The sequence below is a fragment of the Gasterosteus aculeatus genome, chromosome 7 (genome assembly GCF_964276395.1).
Source record: "Gasterosteus aculeatus chromosome 7, fGasAcu3.hap1.1, whole genome shotgun sequence".
Lineage (NCBI taxonomy): Eukaryota > Metazoa > Chordata > Actinopteri > Perciformes > Gasterosteidae > Gasterosteus > Gasterosteus aculeatus.
The window spans coordinates 27,898,965-27,917,691 of NC_135694.1; the positions used below are offsets into that span (position 1 = coordinate 27,898,965).

The window sequence follows — 18,727 nt, forward strand, 5'->3', positions numbered from 1 at the left end:
TCTGCTAACATGGTGCACATTACAAATTAATTATGCAAAATTAAGTGCATGCAAAAACGTTGAAGTGAAGTCTGAGGACGTCGTGTCAGCTGGTTGATCCTCTTGAACCAAAATGGACGAATGCTATACTGTATTATCTCAAGAGTAAATTCATACTTCCAGAGGATGCACTTCTGCATTACCCCGTCACCTCGCCTCCTCAGCAACCACAACAACGATAAACGCTGACTTTTCGTTCTAATGGTTAAACGACCATTAAACAACATCAGTTATCGTTGCAATAAAACCGGAATGCAAACGCAACGCACATCCAGACACACACACTTTTGTCCTTCTACAGTGGCGGTTGAGAACAACATGTACTCAGTCCCAGCAGAGCGTCAATGAAGGACTGTTCTCCGTCCTGCCCGGAGTCACCGATCATGCTGCTTGTCTGGGGGGAAAACAAAGCCTGAGACCCAAGATGAAGGCGGAGAAGGAGGCTCCTTCGATATCCAGAATCACTTCCCAGGTTTTAATGCTCGTGTGTCTCGGTTCCTTCAATTCAAGTAAGTCACTTTCAGTCAATTTCTTTCTTTTAAAATTTGTTTTTGTTTTCAAGTTTTGCATACCAATGCTCACTTGCAGGGTTTACAAGCTGCAGAAATGATTTTAGCAGAAATGCAGCGTGAATCCGCACCAACCAGCTGGATGAAACAGTTGAATCAGTTTCCGCCCAGTAGCAGAATATGCAACTAAACACTCACACTTTATTAGCAGGATTCTGGAAGAAAATATGCAAAACAGGAGCCAACTGTATGTTGATTTTAAAGTTGCATATTTACTATGAATATAAATGGAACATGTGGAGTGATGCAATATGTTATGAGGTTAGTGGTGGTTTTTGCAGTGCCATGATTAATATTGTGTACTAATATCGGATTATCGACCTCAGACATCACAGAGGTAGTATTTGTTGTTGGATTGCATGACACTGCGTGGGGGCTTTTAAATATGTTTGCCCACCCTTTGTAAGCAATACAGTAATTGTGCCTACAGGCGGAACCAGTGTTTTCAGACATTCAGTAACTTGCAGCTGTGACTCATCACTGCCCTGCTATTGTTGTTACTAGCAGCAGAGTCACTGAGTCGCTGTGTTTCTGCAAAGCCAGCGTGGCATCTGGACTGCTCCCAGTGTTCTTTTCATGAACTGCCAAGAAGGAAATTTGAACAAACAATCCCCACTTTTGTTGGCTCGTGCTGGCCCATCCCAAGAAAAGACAGCTGTTGCCATGGTAATGTAAATTTGCCATGCAAACTGAATTCAGTATACAGCAGAGATGGGCCGTGGTACCCGACTATTGTACATCATTCACTGTAGTTAAAAAAAGTACAATAAAACTGACATCATTCAGTGTCAATGCATGTAAATCAAATTGCTGTCAAATTGATTACAGTCAATATTCTGCTATAATTTTCCATTTGCAGATGTGCCATAATTAAAACTTTTTCGTGTGTTAAATAATACAAAGGTTTGTACATTTGTCCGTCTTAGCTACTTTGTTTAAGAATTCAAACTTTGCCAATAAAATGACTCAAGGTTGAAATAAACATGTTGCAGAGTTCCTGCAGATGTATTACCTTGAGTTTACCTAATAAATGTTGCCATAACAGTTGTACACATCCCAGAGAAATATGCAGGTAAATTCCTCTTGGTGTTTCTTTATTTATTGTGAAATAACAATGTGTATACATGTGAATAGCACTTGGACAAATAAACTCCTGGCAAAAGAGCAGTGCTCTCCTTTCCTTTTAGCTATGGACTGTAAACAATCAATTGTTGACCGCTCTTGTTTGCTTCTCTTCAGTTGGGGCGCTGGCAGTGAACATCACCGTCCCCAACACTCTCATTAGAGGCACAGCAGGGGGGGAGGCGCTGCTGTCCGTCAGCTATAGTAGCTCTAGTCTCGACCTACCGGTCATCAAGTGGCAGCTCGAGAGGGAAAAGTCCGTCACCGTCGTCCAGTCGATCGGAACCGACATCATCGGGACCCTGAGGCCCGAGTATCGCGACCGCATCCTGGTGTTTGAAAACGGGACTCTGCTTCTCCACAACCTTAGACTCTCTGACGATGGAACTTATGACGTGGAAATCTCTATCACGGATGACACCTTTCCAGGAGAGGGCACCATCACGCTCACTGTGGATGGTGAGGAAACAAGCGTGTCATTTGCACACTGAATGTAACGGGCAAAATCACACCGATTTCTCCGAACCAGAAAACATTACTTCTGTCTTTGGCGAAGGCGGAAATGCAATTAGATTCTTGTTGAGCCGAAAGTGGACGACGGCAGCTTGCAGGGATGTGCCTTTAGTATGATGCTTTGCTCCTGAAGGTGAGACCCCAGATTACCTGGGTGGACACCAGGTAGGAGAGCAAGAGTGGGGCAAGCGTGAGGCCTGAAGGTCCGACAATGAATGTCTATGCAGACAACTGACGAGCAGCCGGCGGTAGAGAGGCTGCAGCAAACCTTTGGACAATCTTGTGTTCACTTTGTCCTCTAAGAACAATAAAAGCTTCATGGCGACAATAGCGGTTGTCTGAGCAGCAGCATCACTGGTTGGCGGTACAGTGCGTACAGGCCTTTTTCTAACCAAAGAACACTTTGTGTGGGGAAAACTGATTACAGGCTTATTTACTGTGGCTGGATTGTCAGCAGTTATGACACAAGCTGCTGTGCTTGCCCATTAACCTCCATAAAGACACCCTGTGTATTAGCTCATGATTACTTCTAATCTCTCCAATCCCATTTTAGGGTGGAAGCAATGCATCAGCGCTGCGCACATAGAGGCCCTTGTGAAGGTCACCTGCATACGGAAGAACATTAGGAGGAGGCGACAGTTTTCCACAGCTACACACTATTTCCTCCCACTCTGCTGCCGAGAATACAATCCTGTGTCAGCTAACGGCCCTCAAAAACACAGAGAAACAACCTCTCGTATGCATGTTCCTCCTCCTTTTGTGTCTATTTACATTTTGAAAACTACTAAATCTGCTTTCATCTTCACCTAGAGTCGATATCCAGGCCCTACATCCACATGGAAGCTTTATCGGTACTGGAGCTCAGTGAAAACGTCGTCCTCAACTGCTCCCATGACAATGGAACCAGGACTGCATACAGGTGGTCCAAAGGCGGAAAGCCACTGACCAACGTGACGAGGTTCATGCTGTCGCCGGACCAGAAGTTCTTGACCATCACGCGGGTTTTGATGGCAGACGATGACATCTACAGCTGCACGGTGGAGAATCCCGTGGGAAGTATGACGAGCCTGCCGATCCGACTGACCGTCTACAGTGAGTGATCGTCTTTGTAGATTTTGTTTTCAATTTTATGCTGTCTGAACATTTTGGTAAACTCCCGAATTCTGTTAAGTTTCTTAAACTGTGATTTTTCATATGCTACCAGGAAGAAGTTCCCTCTACATCATCCTTTCCACCGGAGGCATTTTTCTTCTCATCTCTTTGGTGACAGTGTGCGCCTGCTGGACGCCTTCCAAAAAGTACCAATTCGCAAACATCTTTTTTTTTTTTTTTTTAATCAATCCTGATTTCCATAAGACTAAGAAAGGCACGTCTGGAGTGCAAATACACAAACATTATAACGGAACATTAATGCATTTAAAACCCTTTTATCTTTGCTAGGCAAAGACGTCAAAGATCAAAGCATCTCTCCACTTTTTATGACCACTTGGACCAGTCACCATTCAGTCAAACAGGTACCGTATACTTATACAGAATAAATATTCCACTGATGGCGATTAAAAAAATAAGATCAGCTAATGAAAAACACTGGAATGAAAAAAGACATTTGTCGATGTTTTATGCTTTGCCGCAGCTGATGTGCTGCCAAAAAGGAAAGAGCATAACGGGATAAATGCTGTAACTTCACTTTACATCCTGCAGCAAAAGGTATCTCTCTCTCTCTCTCATCATCTCTTGTAGCTCCCCAAACTAAGACCAACCCACTGGGCTGTTGTGGATGAGTGATTATTGAACCTCACAATAGAATCCACAGTAGAACCTTGTTTAACTGGACGATTGTTTGCAGAGAACACATTTGGGCTGATGGCCGTCCTGTTTTGCAGGATCCTTCAATGGACGACTCATCCAGCAACAGTATTGGATCCCCGGAACTGGAAAACCCTCCGTGCTACACCAGTTCCCCCGACCACAGTCTGACCCCGTCCAACGGGTCCCCTGCCTGCTCCTCCCACAGGTGTCCCTGAAATAACCCGTCAGTCTAAACGCTCCCCGCGCAGCAGGCGGGAGGTCGGTCCTGCTTTGTGCTGCTCCCGACACGGGGAGGCGACTCCCTGCACAGGGGCCGGGAATTTAGGAGAGATTGCCTTTCAAGAGTGGGGAATTTACAACAATGTGATTACTGCCTGATGATGTGTTTTTATTAAAGTAACGGGTAACGTGGATGTAGTTTGAAGCCCAGCCTGTAGAGTCATTCAAAATGATCACCAAACCACATAAAGTTAGTTTTTTTATGATTAAGTGGTTTAAAAAGGAGAAGAAATGCAACTTTGTTTCTCTTTTACAGTGTTGTGTGTGTGATTTTGTCTCTTGTGTTGATGAAGGGAAATCATGCTTTGTAACATTTTGTTAAATAGTGTAAATTACTATTTTAGTTTTACTAAATGATTTAATTGCATTTGTAGGTGCCAGACAGAGCAAAGACCAGTCGAGACTATTTCAATTTTATACATAAATAAAATGTTTCTTGTACTGTTTCCAGTGAGTCTTTACGTAATTCACAACTCAACAATATGATGGTTAATGCATTTCTGCTCCCTTCATACAATTCTGATCTAATGCAAATAGACAACTAAATAATTCTGGTTTAAACTTAATTTCTATAATAAACGTACGGCCTGTTTGAAATCTTTGCAGAATAATCACACCAGGTGACTAATAGTGTGAAATCAACATAACGCGCTGAAAGCAAATCCCCTCACATCATTCCATTCACAAAGTGAAGCAATGAAGCTCAAGCCTGAGAGAAAAAGGCAGGATTAATTAGTCAGTAAGCACTTTGAGGACAAGCATTGTTTGGCAATAAGGATAATCCATTAACACCGACTAAAATTACATTGCACCTTCAGAGAACACGTCATAATATTATTAACATAATTTTAGAATTGGACTATTTTAGTTGGGTGAGGTGGAGTTCATGTTTGAATATTTACAAAATATATTCAGCTACAAAATTACCCAAAGACAGTTTATGGATTGTTTCTGTGTAACCTGACTTTTATTATTTAGAGGAAGGAAGTGGTTACATATATTTTTAAGCAAATATACTGTACTGTGTGAGATTGTAAGATTTGTTTATCTGTCCAAACGGCATTAACACAGCTTTCTATCAGCCTAAGGAAATAAATAAAATGCAACTAAAACTTTCAGCGACATACGTGGTTGGAACATGTATTAGTTGTTTACATGGTTGAGAAATGGCTACCTGCGACTTTAAGAATCATCACCAGCCACCAATGAGGTTACTCGGTTGCTTAGCAACAGAACCCAAACACAGCAACCATGCTCTCAGAAAACAACTTAATTTGCTCATTTAAAACACGTTAGCAAGCGAATTATTCACATTTGTGAAAGGCTAATTTAGATTTTGTGCAATGGCTAAAATCAGCTTGTGTGCACCATTTCAACTCTTCAACCTCCTCAACCAGTGCAGCTCGGTGTCACGGCTGGCGGAGATCAACTACCTCTGTTTGATAGGTAAGATATGGGCCGTAACTTTTAATGCTGGACACTTGGTAAGAGTTGGATTCTGCTTGATTTCTCTGCTTCGATTCAATTAAGCTTTAGCAGTTATGTGCTTGTGTGTCGGTATGTTTTACTTTGTAGATGCTCGAGAAACCGATGACTACAGAATGAGTCACATCCCGACAGCTATAAATGCCAAAATGGTACAGATGTTATTGTATCCACATTTTCGTCATTCACGCTTGTCAGTCCAAACGGTGGACCTAATAGTGCGCAGACAGTATATTTTGATAAAATCTTGGGAGTTAATACATAATATATATATATAATTTTTTAACCTGTAAAAATAACAGGCCTTGCAATGCTGCATTATTTCAATGAAATATGAAAACGTTCTGTGTGCCTCTTCGCAGGATTCAAAGGGTACGTTTCTGCTGCCAGAGGATGTGGAGGTTGACAGTATGCAGCAGGTGGTGGTGTATGACAGCAACACAAGCGTTCTGCAGGGACGAGGTGACTGGACACGTTTCAAAGTACCACTTGGACATCTGTATTTAGCATGGTCTCCATAAACTGCCCTGGCATTAGGAAGCTCGTAGTGTCAATGTGCATTTCATCCACAAGTGTGTAGATTAACTTGCATGGGTTTGCTTCTCACTGTGATTGCAGGCCGAGTGTTTAAATGTGCCCAGGAACTGGCCAAAGCCAGCCTCTCCCCGGTCCTCATAGTGAAGGGAGGCTTTCAGAGGTTCTCGGCTCTGTACCCGTTTTTAAGAACGGAGAAAATCCTCTATACCATCACGGTGAGACGAAGCGCACCGGATGCACCTGGGGGCTTTGTACACAAGCATTCAGGTGGTACAAAGTCTGGACAAAGTTCAATCTGGACTCGACAAAAATCACTGTCCGACCTTCACTCCAGTGATTTGTTGTAGACCTTTTTCTAATCCAAACATCAATTAGTAATCAAAGTTTGACGTTGATACAATTTAGTTTGTTTCTGGACTTTCTCAGGAGCTGGAGAACCTGAAGACCTATCCGGTGGCGATCTTAGCGGCACTGCTGTACATGGGGGACGAGAAACAAGGCATGGACCCAAGCATCCTCAAGGACCTGAAAGTCAGCGTCGTCATCAGCATCTCGGAGAGCAACAACGTGGAGTAAGACGTGATCGGATGTTTTGAAATAGCTTTAGAGAAAACTGCATTGGGTATGATTTTCTTTTTTGGCCCAGATCCATACGGGGGAACACGACCGTCACTAACTTCCCGGTGGCTGACTCGGTGGAGTCAGATTTATATTCAAGTCTTGAGCGTATTTGCAGTGTTATCGGTAAGTTGTGCTTTACATGAATAAATCCTTGTGAGTATTTAGGGTTTCCTATAAAGATTTAAGGTTTTAATCACTACAAACTGCAATGATGAATAAAAAAACAAATATATGAAATGAGTGAAATGAAGCAGGGTGTTACAACTGAGAAGTTTTGTGCAGGTTCCATCAGGATTTTAAAAACGTACTATAAATAGCCATCTATCCTCTTGTTTTCAGGTAGACACATGGTCACGGGCTCTTGTGTCCTGATGGTTTCCAGGAACGGCAGAAGCCGCTGCAGTGCTGTGGCCATCGCCTTTCTCATGCACCACCTCAAATACACACTGGAGGCAAGTGGAGTTCATTCAGTTGCGCATCAGCGTAACATATGTGCATATAAAGTATAACATAATATTTGCAGGATTTAATGTCGTCGGTGTGACTTTATTTTAGGAGGCCTGGAAGTACGTGCTGAAATGTAAACCCAACGTGAGACCAAACACAGGGTTTCTTCAGCAGCTGTCTGACTGGGAGCTCCACGTCATAGGAACAAAAGAGACCGATATCTATGGACCTCACTTTTAACAAAGCAAGATGTCGTGATATTTCATAGGGGAAATGAAGGGGAAAGAGTTTATGTATTTCTTGGACTGTGACACCTATTTGGGGTTTCTTTTGTAAATTTGTTTAATTCGTGTTTTGAGTGCCAATAAATGTTCATTAGCTCCAGTTCAGTCCTTACATGGCGATGCCAGAATGGCTTACAATACCGGGTGTAGGTCGATGCCCATCTAAGGTTACGCAACATCGGCTCTAAAAATACAGCCCACTTGGGGAACATATTTGGGCATTTCAGCCAAATATATTGCACCGAAATGTTTCCTGCATGGGACGGAGAACCAATTATACAATCTATTTCACTAAAATGGTTTTGTCTTCATTAATGCAGTTTCACACATGAGGGTTTGGAGGTGTGTGACTACAGCTTGGAAACAATAAGGGGATCTTTCTGCACTCAGGGCCACGTGCTTTGAAATGAACCGAGCGGGCGGTCTTGGAGTCTTCGTGGTGATTGGCTGAAACTAAAATCTTTAAAGCTTACCACGCACGTTGGCACAGGTGTGGAGTCTTCTGAAGAGGGCCATTGTTGGCATAAAACCGGACGTTTTGAAATGGCTCGAAAAAATAAAAGCCCGAATGTGAAAATGCAGTTACTCAAGTACCTCAAAATGTATCCGGTAACATACAACACCAGTAACATTATGTGACTAAATGTTTTTACCTTTCGCCAATGTACACAGCAACAACTTTTAAAAGACAATTAAATTCAAGAAACTATATTTTGATCCTAGATTTTCCTAAAAAAATAATTGGTATAAATATTTGCCAGAATCAGAAAGCGGTTGGGAGATTGTCCCTCATCTCCAACGTGCTCTAAACTACACACTTTTATTGGCTTTTATTATGAAGGGCATTACAGGAAGTAGTACTTCTTCTTTGGTTTATCATATGACAGAAGCACAGCTGTTGCACAGCGGAGGTTGAATGTAACCAAGCGTCTGAAGTTTCTTTTAATTTATTTTTTTAATTAATGTTATCGTAGAAAATGTTGTTCAGTCCCACGGGTTTCCCCGAATGTTTACGGGAATGGGAAGATTTGGAGAAAAACTACCATCAAATCCAGGTGAGTTACACCGAGGGGAGTGAGCCTTGCTCGGGTAAGCTAACGGTCACAGGAGGGTCTGAGTGGAGTCTGACCCCGTAGCACGCAACGGCCGATAAATAACGCAAAACAAAGGTCAGTTTAAGTTAAAGTAACCTCGGGCTGTAACGTTGAACCACTTGATAGCCCCGAATGAACATCCAACGTTGTTTTGTACCGTTAAAACTCCACCAACGTCACATTTCAGAGGTGAATAAAGTACTTTATTTTACTCCACTAAGTTAGCTGCATTAATTAGCCGCCTATAGCGCCACTGTCCGATAATGGGGTCCGCCCTGCCCCACGTGATCACTGACCCCACTGTTGTCGGAGGTCATGTGGAAAACAGTGCTTTTGTGTTTTTGTATTGTGAGGAAATCTAGCAAATCTAGTTTTGTTTATTTTCACGAGGCTTTTCTCTGGATTCAGGGAGATTAATCCGCTTTGTAGAACGTTTCAAAGCATTGTAGAATTGTTCTGGTATAATAATGCAATACGTATAAATAATATACAAGCTGATTGGTATACTTCTTCCTTTGGTGTCAAACAAGGTCATGTTTCTTCTCCTATCCTGTTTTCAATATATATTAATAACATTCTTCTTGAAATTGAGGAACTTGAGTTGTTGCACATTTATGATATTGATTTATAACACGTTTTACGTTTGTTATAGGATCTTACAGATGAAGGTTGTCAATAAGACACAGATGAGAGATGAATTTGTGGCTTTTGAGGTTGGAATTGAAATTATGATCTTTTATCAGTTAAAAATCTTGGTTACCTATTTTCAACTTTGTGATCTATGTGTCCCATATGGAATTATACTTTTGCAGTTGGATTTTAAATAATTTAGAGTAACGTAGTGTATTTGAAACAAAGAGCACCGTGTTCGGGCCTACTTGGGCTCATTGTTTGGATTCCTGGACCAATAAGATGAAAATGTGGAGTGTTGTGTGTGGAATTGTTCCTTAAAATGTCAGAATAAAGGGGCAGTGAGACTGGGCGTATTTTTATGCATGACACAATGATGATCATTGTTATTTTGCACGTTACGCTGATAATAACTGACAACCCGTTTCCAAACGGTAAATGTGTTCTCATCACTGGCATCTCTATGCTGCATTCATGAAAAACAAAAATCAAGCACAACTGTAAAACACAACTTTTTCCCGCCTCTAGGACACCCATCGTTTATACAAACAGAAACTTGAGGATGTGACAAAACTGCAAGACAGTTGCTCCGGTGCCATCGCCCGTCAGAGGAAGAAACTAGAGGAGCTCACTGCGTCACTAAGAGAGTAAGTATCCGTTTGTTGGGAGTGTTTTTTAATTCTTCTCGGCCAGGACTTAAAGAGCTCAGATAATGTGTCTGATCTGCTTATTTGAGTTCAGTCCAAATCTGATAATAAGGCATTCAGTGTCTTTTGTGTTTTTAAATACCCTGGTGTACTGTATTAACGCCCGATCCAACCGATCTTGTCAGTGATTATGTCGGCATAATTACAACCACGTCACAATATTTTTCTTCCACTGTTAGATGCAAAGAAAATCATCCAGCAGCCAAATTAAGTCCAGAGGACGTGGACGCCATCGCTGAAATGGAGGACTCCATCAAAGAAAGAGCAGACGCTTTCTCTGAGATGGAAGCTTTTCTGCCAAAAAAGAACGGGTGTGATTCTGCCATATGATTTTCTGCTGGTACTCAGATGACAAAAAGCAGTTTCATATTAATTGTCAGTATTTTTTTTCCACCACAGTAAACATGGGAAAGTAGCTGAAGTTGTAGTAGTTAATTGTAGCATAAAAGTACTGGCACAGTACATCAGTCATACGAGCTAAGGAAGCACACATTTAATATATACATATATATTGACAATATAAAACCACAAAATGATGAAAGTACCCGGGATGTCTGCATTGTGAATGACTGACGTCTATTCCTGTTTAGGTTATACCTCTCTCTTGTTTTAGGAAACGTCAACGTGACCCTCCTGAACAAACAGTCCAAGTGAGTCCAGCTGACGCTCAACTTCTTCCAGCCATTTAAACCCCTTTAAGAAGACGGCGTCGTGTCAACGTCACGTTAACCTTGTTTCGTCGTTTCAGATTTGCCTACAAAGACGAATACGAGAAATTTTAACTGGTCCTCACGGTGATCCTCTTTGTGTTCTCCTTCACCTGCCGCCTTTTGTTCAGCTACAGGTACGACTCTCCAAAACCTCGTCTGTGTTTGCAGAAGCTCTTAGCAGGGCACTTGATGCGGGATCAACCACAGCGCCCGTTTCTCATTCAGCGGTGTGCTGACACTATAATGTAGCCGTTGTAACGAGGGGAATGTCCTGACAAAGCAAGGATTGATTAATGGCCTATTTCCTGGTTAAGTCAACAAGAGAACTGACACGGGCGAGTCTGACTGATACGGGAGTGTGTGCTGTTGGCGGAGGTCGACTGATTGTATACATTTTTGGCTAGCGTGCCATGTCTGTGGCCGTGCATTACATTGTTGGAATATGTTCTACTTATTTAAAAATGAGATGTGATGTTCTGCCCAGGACTATTTCTGTTGCGCTTCCCGTTGCAAACGCCAATCCTAAAAAACATAATATAACTATATAACTTTAATATTCGTGCCTAAAGCTTGGGATTTCATTTCATGAGTGATGACTACACGGGTGGCTTGTTGGGAATAGAGAAGGTGAAACTGGTCAGTCAGTTAAAGCAACAGTTGATTTCTCTTGGTTTTGTTGTATCTATTTTGTGGGATTATTTTACAGTCTCACTGTCGGCTTTCTGCAGAATCAGCTGTTCCCCGCTGCCGCGGCTCTTTCTCCTGGAAGATGAATTACTTGGTCTTTTTGAACGAAGTTTCTTTCTGTAAAGAAAATTCAAAACATAAAATATTTGTTTATTTTGGGTTTCAGAGCCTTGGATGCCCTGTTCAACTTCCTGATGGTGTGGTACTACTGCACACTCACCATCCGCGAGAGTATCCTCATCAGCAACGGCTCAAGGTCAGCGACAAACTTACCATCCTCACTCTTTTTATTATTCTATTTTAGATGAGTGCCGATAACCATCAGTAACACAAACCTCACCCATGGAACGGATGTTGACCGCGTACCACTCCTCTGTACGGACCTGCCGTATGTTTACTCCCGTCAGCTGTTAGCTCGGTCGATAAACAAACGCACAACGGCTAGTTCTCTCCTCCGATCCACACAGGAATACATCAGCACAAATGATATTGGGCTTATTTGACTATCAGAACGGGAGATTAGCCGAGGAAAGATGTCGGTCCACAGGTTCTGCAGTCGTGTTCACTTCCTGTCCTCCGTGTGCTTTCAGGATCAAAGGATGGTGGGTTCTCCATCACTATGTGTCGGCCTTCCAGTCCGGAGTCATGCTCACCTGGTGAGTGATGTCATCCACGTTTTACGCTGCCACGACACAGGCACAAAATATTCTAATGATATATTTGAGCTTTATGACTTTCAACTTAAATGTCATGAAGTCACAGGTTTGAGCTCTGCTCTAACCAGATGTGTTTGTTGGCAGGCCTGACGGCGCCCTCTACCAGATGTTTAGGAATCAGTTCCTGACTTACTGTCTATACCAAAGTAAGAGATTCAAACTGACTGACCCTTTTAACTGTTTTGCCTAAAGATGCGTTTTTATAACCTAAAAGCCTGTAACTTCATCCAGACATCACTTTGCTCATTCAAGATTTGTGGCAGGAGATTGAAAACCTTGCAACGGTTAAAAATGTACAACGACAAATGAAAACCACGCTATGCCAGTTTGAAGAATAAAGCAGATGTTCTTTGAATGTGCTTATTTCTATTGACACATTCCCAGAGTGGACCTGTAACCTACTTAAAAACGGCTCAAAATGTGTGTGTAGTATCAAGTTCAGACAGTGAATTATGTTTGCCAACAATTACCCTCTTCCTTTTTTTGATATTTCATTTCTTTTCCCATGCAGGTATTGTCCATTTCCTCCAGTACTACTACCAGAGTGGCTGTTTGTACAGACTCCGAGCTCTGGGAGAAAAACACAACATGGACATTACAGTCGGTGAGTTCATTCCAAACCGCCGCCACTCACTTTAGATTTGTTATCGAATGAGTGAAATTATTCAAGATGAAGCCATTGACTTTATTCTGCCCCAAAATTATATACAGACGTTCATTTTTCTCAGACGACGAATCCAACCGACCTTTTGCAGACTTTTCATGTAGATTCTGCAGCAGGTTCACATTTTTGCAGCAGGTTTTTGAGTAGAATTTCTTATAAGTGAAATAACTTTGATCCACTGACTTCATGTTGCACATCGTCACGTCTAGATTTAGATGTGTTCAATACTTTGGATTATTCATCACATACCTGCTGCATGACAAAGCTGTCAAAAACTCTGATTCAACGTCAGTGTTCCGCTCGGTACAAAAGCTAATGTTGTTTTTATTAATTTCAAAGAGATCCTTGAATTGTGTGTTCATGTGAAGAAAATAAAAAATATTTTTTGAATTTCAATATTATCTTAATTATAACAATTTACTTTTTTGCCCCTCTCCTCATCTCCTCTTCTCCTCTCCTGTCCTCTAATCTCCTCTGCTGTCCTCTCCTCTCCCGTCCTCTCATCTCCTCTGCTGTCCTCTCCTTTCCTCACCTGGTGTTCAGAGGGTTTCCAGTCCTGGATGTGGAGAGGGTTGACTTTCTTACTTCCTTTCTTGTTCTTTGGTCATGTGAGTAGGTTCCCTCTTAATAACATCTAGGACTCACTTATCAAAGAGTTTATAAACAATCAATCATGTTCTGAAGATTAAAAACTGCTGACCAAAATCTGTGTGGGAATCTCAGTTTGTAAAAAAAAAACTAAGATGTACTTTACTTTAATGACTGTTAATTGATTGTTCCTCCTCTACAGTTCTGGCAGCTCTATAACAGCGTAACACTGTTCCAGATGTTTCAGCTCCCGGAGTGTAAAGAGTGGCAGGTCTGTACACTGGAGACAGCAATATCATAGCAGTTCTTAGTGAGTGGCCTAAATCCCCCCTTGTGCTAAACTTTTCTGCACGCACAATCGTCTTTATGCAACAGGAGCTATCATGTCACGTTTCTACATTGATTTAATTTCAGTTGTTTAATCACAAGATCCAATTTTGCAAAACAAACACCCACCAAGCATTTACAAAAAGGAAAATCTGGCCTGTATTTTCCACCTTGTTAAAACCGGCTCTTCCATTTCCACCTTAACATCAGGACCAGTGGTCAGGAACAGTGACAAAGCTTTTATTATCTGATGCAGATATTTTGTTAACGTTGACGGATACAGATGGTTGCAATCTTTGTGTCTCTTGTTCTGAGCTTCTTTTTGTTCCCGTTGCCGTTCAGGTTGTGATGTGCAGCTGCTCTTACTTGGTGCTCTTCATGGGAAACTTCTTCACCACACTGGGAGTGGTTTACGAGAAGTACATGAACAACCCGGACAAGAAAAAGAGCTTATAAGGAAGCGAATATCCAAACATGCAGCGTTAACCTCAGCTCTGATATTCTCTTTAGAGCTCCTTAGCGATGGCCTGATTGTCGCCCTTGTGCACTGCTACTTTCGGCGATATCCTAAATTCATTTTTGAAGTGCAATATGTTTTACGCGCAGGTCACAGACATTACTCCATTGACCTGTCAGGATTTTAAGTTTTAGAACTCCCATACGGAAATGTTACTGAATATGGAAATAGCTGCTGCATTGTATTTTATTATTGCATAAAGTGCCAATAAAACACTCCCAAGACCCCCTATGTGTTTTGTTTTTACTGCAACTATTTAAGGTTATGAGATCTTTTGTAGCTACAATGTGTCTTCACTATATCATCACCCCAACAGCGCTTACAAACTCTTAACACAACTCATGCTCTATAATCCAAATCTCATTTATCCAGTCAAATACTAAGAACTTCCCATATACTTTTTATACAGCATTTGTACAGGTTCCAACCATTAAGTGATAAAAATCGACCGTTCTGAAGCATTTCGTTCAATTCAAGAGGACTCCACTAGGGGGAGACGTTGAGTTACGATAGCTGACAGTGAACACAACCCGGGTTCCACTCTTGAGAACACTGAGTAGACAAACATCATCGCACTTAATTTAAGGTCTCGCTTTATAAACAAGGCGTCAGCGACAGAATCTCCCAGAGGCATCACATCTCTCGAGGGTGATCACGGTCCGCCATCTGGTGCCGCGGCCCGGTGAGGTGTTCAACGGCGCTTATTGTTCATGTGCCACCAAGAGGGATCATCAATTTCACTGAGTGAATGTTGATAATCAGTGAGTGGTTCTGCTGTAGTTTGAACAAGGCCTCAGTGCGGGGGCCGGACTCAAGGGCCACATCTGTGGTCCGTACTGATGGACCCGCCCCCTTTATGTAAATCTGGCCTCCTTTCTTAAATATATTACTGCTAGTCAACATTAGCAGATTGCTTGCTACTTTTACCCTGTCATTATACGGTCACATTAAAGGAGGCTTTGAGAGCCTGTGAGGTGGTGTTGGCCCTCAGTGGGGATTTGAGCTTGTAGGGTTTTGGGGAGTGCTGTGGTCCCGCTGTGGGGGCGGCACCCTTTGGGGTTTCTATGGTTGAGAGGGATTATGGAACATCTAAGTGACTCATGTTAATGTTTAGCCGCCCGTCAACCAGCTGCGACGGCGAAGCTGTTACTGTTTTTACCTTTTTTACGCGTTTGTGTGTGTGTGTGTGCGCGTGTGTGTGTGTCATCATGACAAAACGTGTGTAGACACCTTCTGTTGATGACTCAGATTCAGTCGCCATGGCAGCGAGAAGCAGTACCGGAACTTTACAGGTGTGCAGCTGAGATTAAAAGGAAGGTCGAGCACTAGGATGGGCGTGTCCGAGCGAGGGTGTCAGAAGCCCCCCCCATCCTCCCCCCGGCCCCCCACCTCCCCCGCACTTTAGGGCCCTGATCCATGCAAGATCCCCTTTGCAAGATGTTCTGGATGTTTGTTATTTCACTAGTTCTCTCCCTCTTTGCTTCATGTGATAAGGCGATGTTGATGTTTTACAAATGAAAGTCCCTCATCCCGTTGGCTCAATCAAACTTCTGTAACAACAATAGTGACGTGTAGGGACATGTAAGTGATAAAACTGTTAATAGCCTGTACGGGTTAACATTTATAATGTTTTCTCACAGTATATATCATCACGCACATCCTCACACGTACATCACCCTGTTCTTAGATGATGCGTGACGTGTCATCACAGTTCATCTACAGTTCCACCTCCATCACCTTGATATTGGTTGGTTATTTTACGTATCTTTGTGCAAGAAGAAGTGAACCACCTTGAAATGCTGCCGTAGAGCTTCATAGTGTCACATCGAGGACATAATGGACTCAAATGGGGTGGTATTTAATTCACCTGTGGTGTCTTTTGAGCAGGGCGCAATGATCGGATCTTTGTGAACACTGTTGTCATTGTAACTTATAAGAAAAGAACATATTTCAATAAAGCCTGTTCTTTTTGAAGCCTTATGACTTAAGTACCTACAGTAGAACACAAAAGAAATGTGCACAAAAGATCAGAGGGAATAATACCTGCACAATGTGAAAAAAGGGAAATCACCCTCCCTCTCTCAATTTATTTCAAGAGAACCTCCCCCCCCCCGCACCCGAGAAGTCTTGGGTGAGTTAGTGCTGCAGGGCCAGTGAGAGCGGGACGAAGAGCGAAGTGAACGGGCTGGTAGGATGGGAGGAGGAGGAGGAGGAGGAGGAGGTATTCTCCCAGCCTGCACCTCTTTCATCTTTCTCATTAAAGCGTTGAGCAGTGGGGGCTGTCAAGAATGAGCCCAAGGACATGGGGATCGGGGACTGGGTCTGAGCTTTGCATCGGGAGGGTGGGGGGGGGGGCAGCCACAGCAAGTAGCCCGGGACGCCATTGTCAAACCTTCACCTTAAACTTAACCCACCTCCCCTCATGGGACGCAGATAAAGACCTCTTATCTGTGCTCACCTTCTCTCCCCGCCTGGGAAAGACCCCGAGCGGCGGTAGGGAGGATGAGGGGGGGGGGGTGTTCTCTGCTTGAGTGAGGCCGAAATGCACAAGCTTTGTCTCGGAGAGCACATGTGAAAGAGAAAGGCAGCTTCAATCTGGTGCGAGCTGATTACAAGGTGGGCGAGGAAGAGGAAGTGGCTCATGATAGAAGAGATCTTTGGTTTTGCTTCGGCGATATTCTGTATTTATCTTTTTTGGGGGGGGGGTGTTCTGAATTGTAATGTAACATTCAGGTTGATCCTTCTGGATCATCAAAGCTGGCTTTAATGCACAAAGTTTAGGTCGTGAGCACGTTTTTCTCAGAGAATCTGAAATTGGGTGAATTTGGCTCTTGCTGCAACGTGCTGAATTTGAATCCACTTTTCAATTGCACTTTTTTCAATTGCAAAAGCTGATAATGTGTCAACGTTGTGTTCACCTTTTTTTTCCTGCTGCGCCCAAGTGGCAAAAAACTGTTGATGCAGGTGTAACGTCAGAGAGAAAACTAGATTGCGGTGAGAAAATGGCATATGTGGTTGCTAATTGTCTAAAATGCTAAAACGTAAAACATAATATCTGTGTAGTTTACGGGTTTCCATGATATCTGCTACCAGCCATCCTGAAACAACAGACTTCCTCATCAGCCAAAAGGATGAAAACGTCACCCTGAGAGGTTTGGATGAATCCAAGCAAGCCTGGAAAGGTGTTACGGCCCATGTAACATAAATCTGGCCCATCAACTTTTGCATATCCCGCAGTCTCTCTCTTGTGCAGAGTGGGAGCCGCAGTCGAGACCCACACGGGCCAACAGTGCATCGCGCCAGTCAGCCGAGAGGAAGTGAAGTAAATGCATCCAAGTGGAGTAAATGATTCAACAAAATAAGAGTCATAAAGAAAACACAGCGCTGTGCTCTCGCTGCTCTGATGTTCAGATCTTCCCCCCCCCCCTCATTAGCAAAGTCCCACGACAGCCACTCCGTCACCTCTTGGAAAATATGAAGTGAGTGGCAAATTAAATATGCATATTTAATAAGAGGGGAACGTGATTACTTCCACTTGTTCGAAAAGAGCATGAGGAAAGAGGAAATCTGAGAGAGAGGGAGAGAGAGGGGGAGAGAGAGGGAGAGAGAGGGAGAGAGATCTTCATGGCCTGCAGAGTTTGAAAGAAAAAAGGGAATTCATCTTTATTTTAACACGGCTCTTTGGGAACAACCCTAGCAGGACTTCCCCCCCACTCTGTAGAGCTGATTACCCACATTCTGGTTTTCTGGGGGTTTGGACCGAGGGTTTCTATAGCAACCACAAAGAGGGCAGACCGTAAGCAGTAGACTGGCTTGCCGTGCGCCTCAACAGTTTTACCTTCTACTTCAACCATCAAACAGCATTTCGGATCAGGCCGCACGCCGCCGCGTGTCTTCTTCTGCTCCTCAAAGTCTTTCTTTGTCGGATTCAAGTAAAAAACATGGAATTCAACCAGCTCAGTGCCGATGAAAAGAAGATTCCCCTCTTTATGAATGCATGAACTTTTATTCTGTGTGACAAATGACTCTTATCTTTGTTATATTTTATATTGTGACAGCATCATTTAAAGTATTTGATAACGGTGATAAAAGGCTGCTTGAAAACCGGCATAAAGATGAGGTATAAGGGTGACCTCATATATGTGTCACTCATTCGATTTAAAGTAAGTCCAATTTTTAATAGACTGCAGTCCAAAGCCACGCTAGCAGCTTTGTGAGGCTGTCATTTTTGGCACAGCAGAGATTTGGGTCAGGTGCTGATGTCAGCATGCTCACTATGGCAATGCTAAAATGCTAATGTTCTGCAGGTTTAATGCATATCATGTTCACCATCTAAACTCAGTGTGCTTAACGAAGTAGCATTAAACATAAATTACAGCTGA

The 18,727-nt window shown here is 42.8% G+C and overlaps 3 protein-coding genes across 6 annotated transcripts; all 3 read left to right on the forward strand.

Moving 5' to 3' along the window:
- The first annotated feature begins 267 nt into the window (after positions 1-267).
- Positions 268-4,777, forward strand: LOC120821227 (hepatic and glial cell adhesion molecule). 2 transcript variants are annotated; one of them, XM_078106819.1, is made up of 8 exons: positions 268-548; positions 1,848-2,189; positions 2,797-2,979; positions 3,054-3,335; positions 3,448-3,541; positions 3,684-3,757; positions 3,877-3,950; positions 4,127-4,777. In XM_078106819.1, the coding sequence occupies exons 1-8, from the start codon at positions 464-466 to the stop codon at positions 4,265-4,267; spliced, it is 1,275 nt and encodes a 424-aa protein (XP_077962945.1). In that variant the 5' UTR covers positions 268-463; the 3' UTR covers positions 4,268-4,777. The 2 variants fall into 2 exon arrangements, with proteins under 2 accessions (XP_077962945.1, XP_077962944.1); XM_078106818.1 differs by lacking the exon at positions 2,797-2,979 and having other exon boundaries at positions 319-548.
- Positions 4,778-5,538: 761 nt separating this feature from the next.
- Positions 5,539-7,805, forward strand: styxl1 (serine/threonine/tyrosine interacting-like 1). Its single transcript, XM_040179603.2, has 8 exons — positions 5,539-5,777; positions 5,907-5,968; positions 6,179-6,278; positions 6,435-6,568; positions 6,780-6,925; positions 7,000-7,097; positions 7,314-7,426; positions 7,530-7,805. The coding sequence occupies exons 1-8, from the start codon at positions 5,675-5,677 to the stop codon at positions 7,659-7,661; spliced, it is 888 nt and encodes a 295-aa protein (XP_040035537.1). The 5' UTR covers positions 5,539-5,674; the 3' UTR covers positions 7,662-7,805.
- A 736-nt stretch (positions 7,806-8,541) lies between these two features.
- LOC120821226 (transmembrane protein 120A-A) lies at positions 8,542-14,574 on the forward strand. 3 transcript variants are annotated; one of them, XM_040179600.2, is made up of 12 exons: positions 8,542-8,760; positions 9,958-10,076; positions 10,316-10,447; positions 10,727-10,786; positions 10,885-10,980; positions 11,700-11,789; positions 12,124-12,189; positions 12,334-12,395; positions 12,761-12,853; positions 13,457-13,521; positions 13,704-13,772; positions 14,171-14,574. In XM_040179600.2, the coding sequence occupies exons 6-12, from the start codon at positions 11,728-11,730 to the stop codon at positions 14,282-14,284; spliced, it is 531 nt and encodes a 176-aa protein (XP_040035534.2). In that variant the 5' UTR covers positions 8,542-8,760; positions 9,958-10,076; positions 10,316-10,447; positions 10,727-10,786; positions 10,885-10,980; positions 11,700-11,727; the 3' UTR covers positions 14,285-14,574. The 3 variants fall into 3 exon arrangements, 2 of the variants coding, with proteins under 2 accessions (XP_040035534.2, XP_077962946.1); XM_078106820.1 differs by having other exon boundaries at positions 8,562-8,760; positions 10,750-10,786; XR_013468392.1 differs by lacking the exon at positions 13,457-13,521 and having other exon boundaries at positions 10,750-10,786.
- The last annotated feature ends 4,153 nt before the right edge of the window (positions 14,575-18,727 follow it).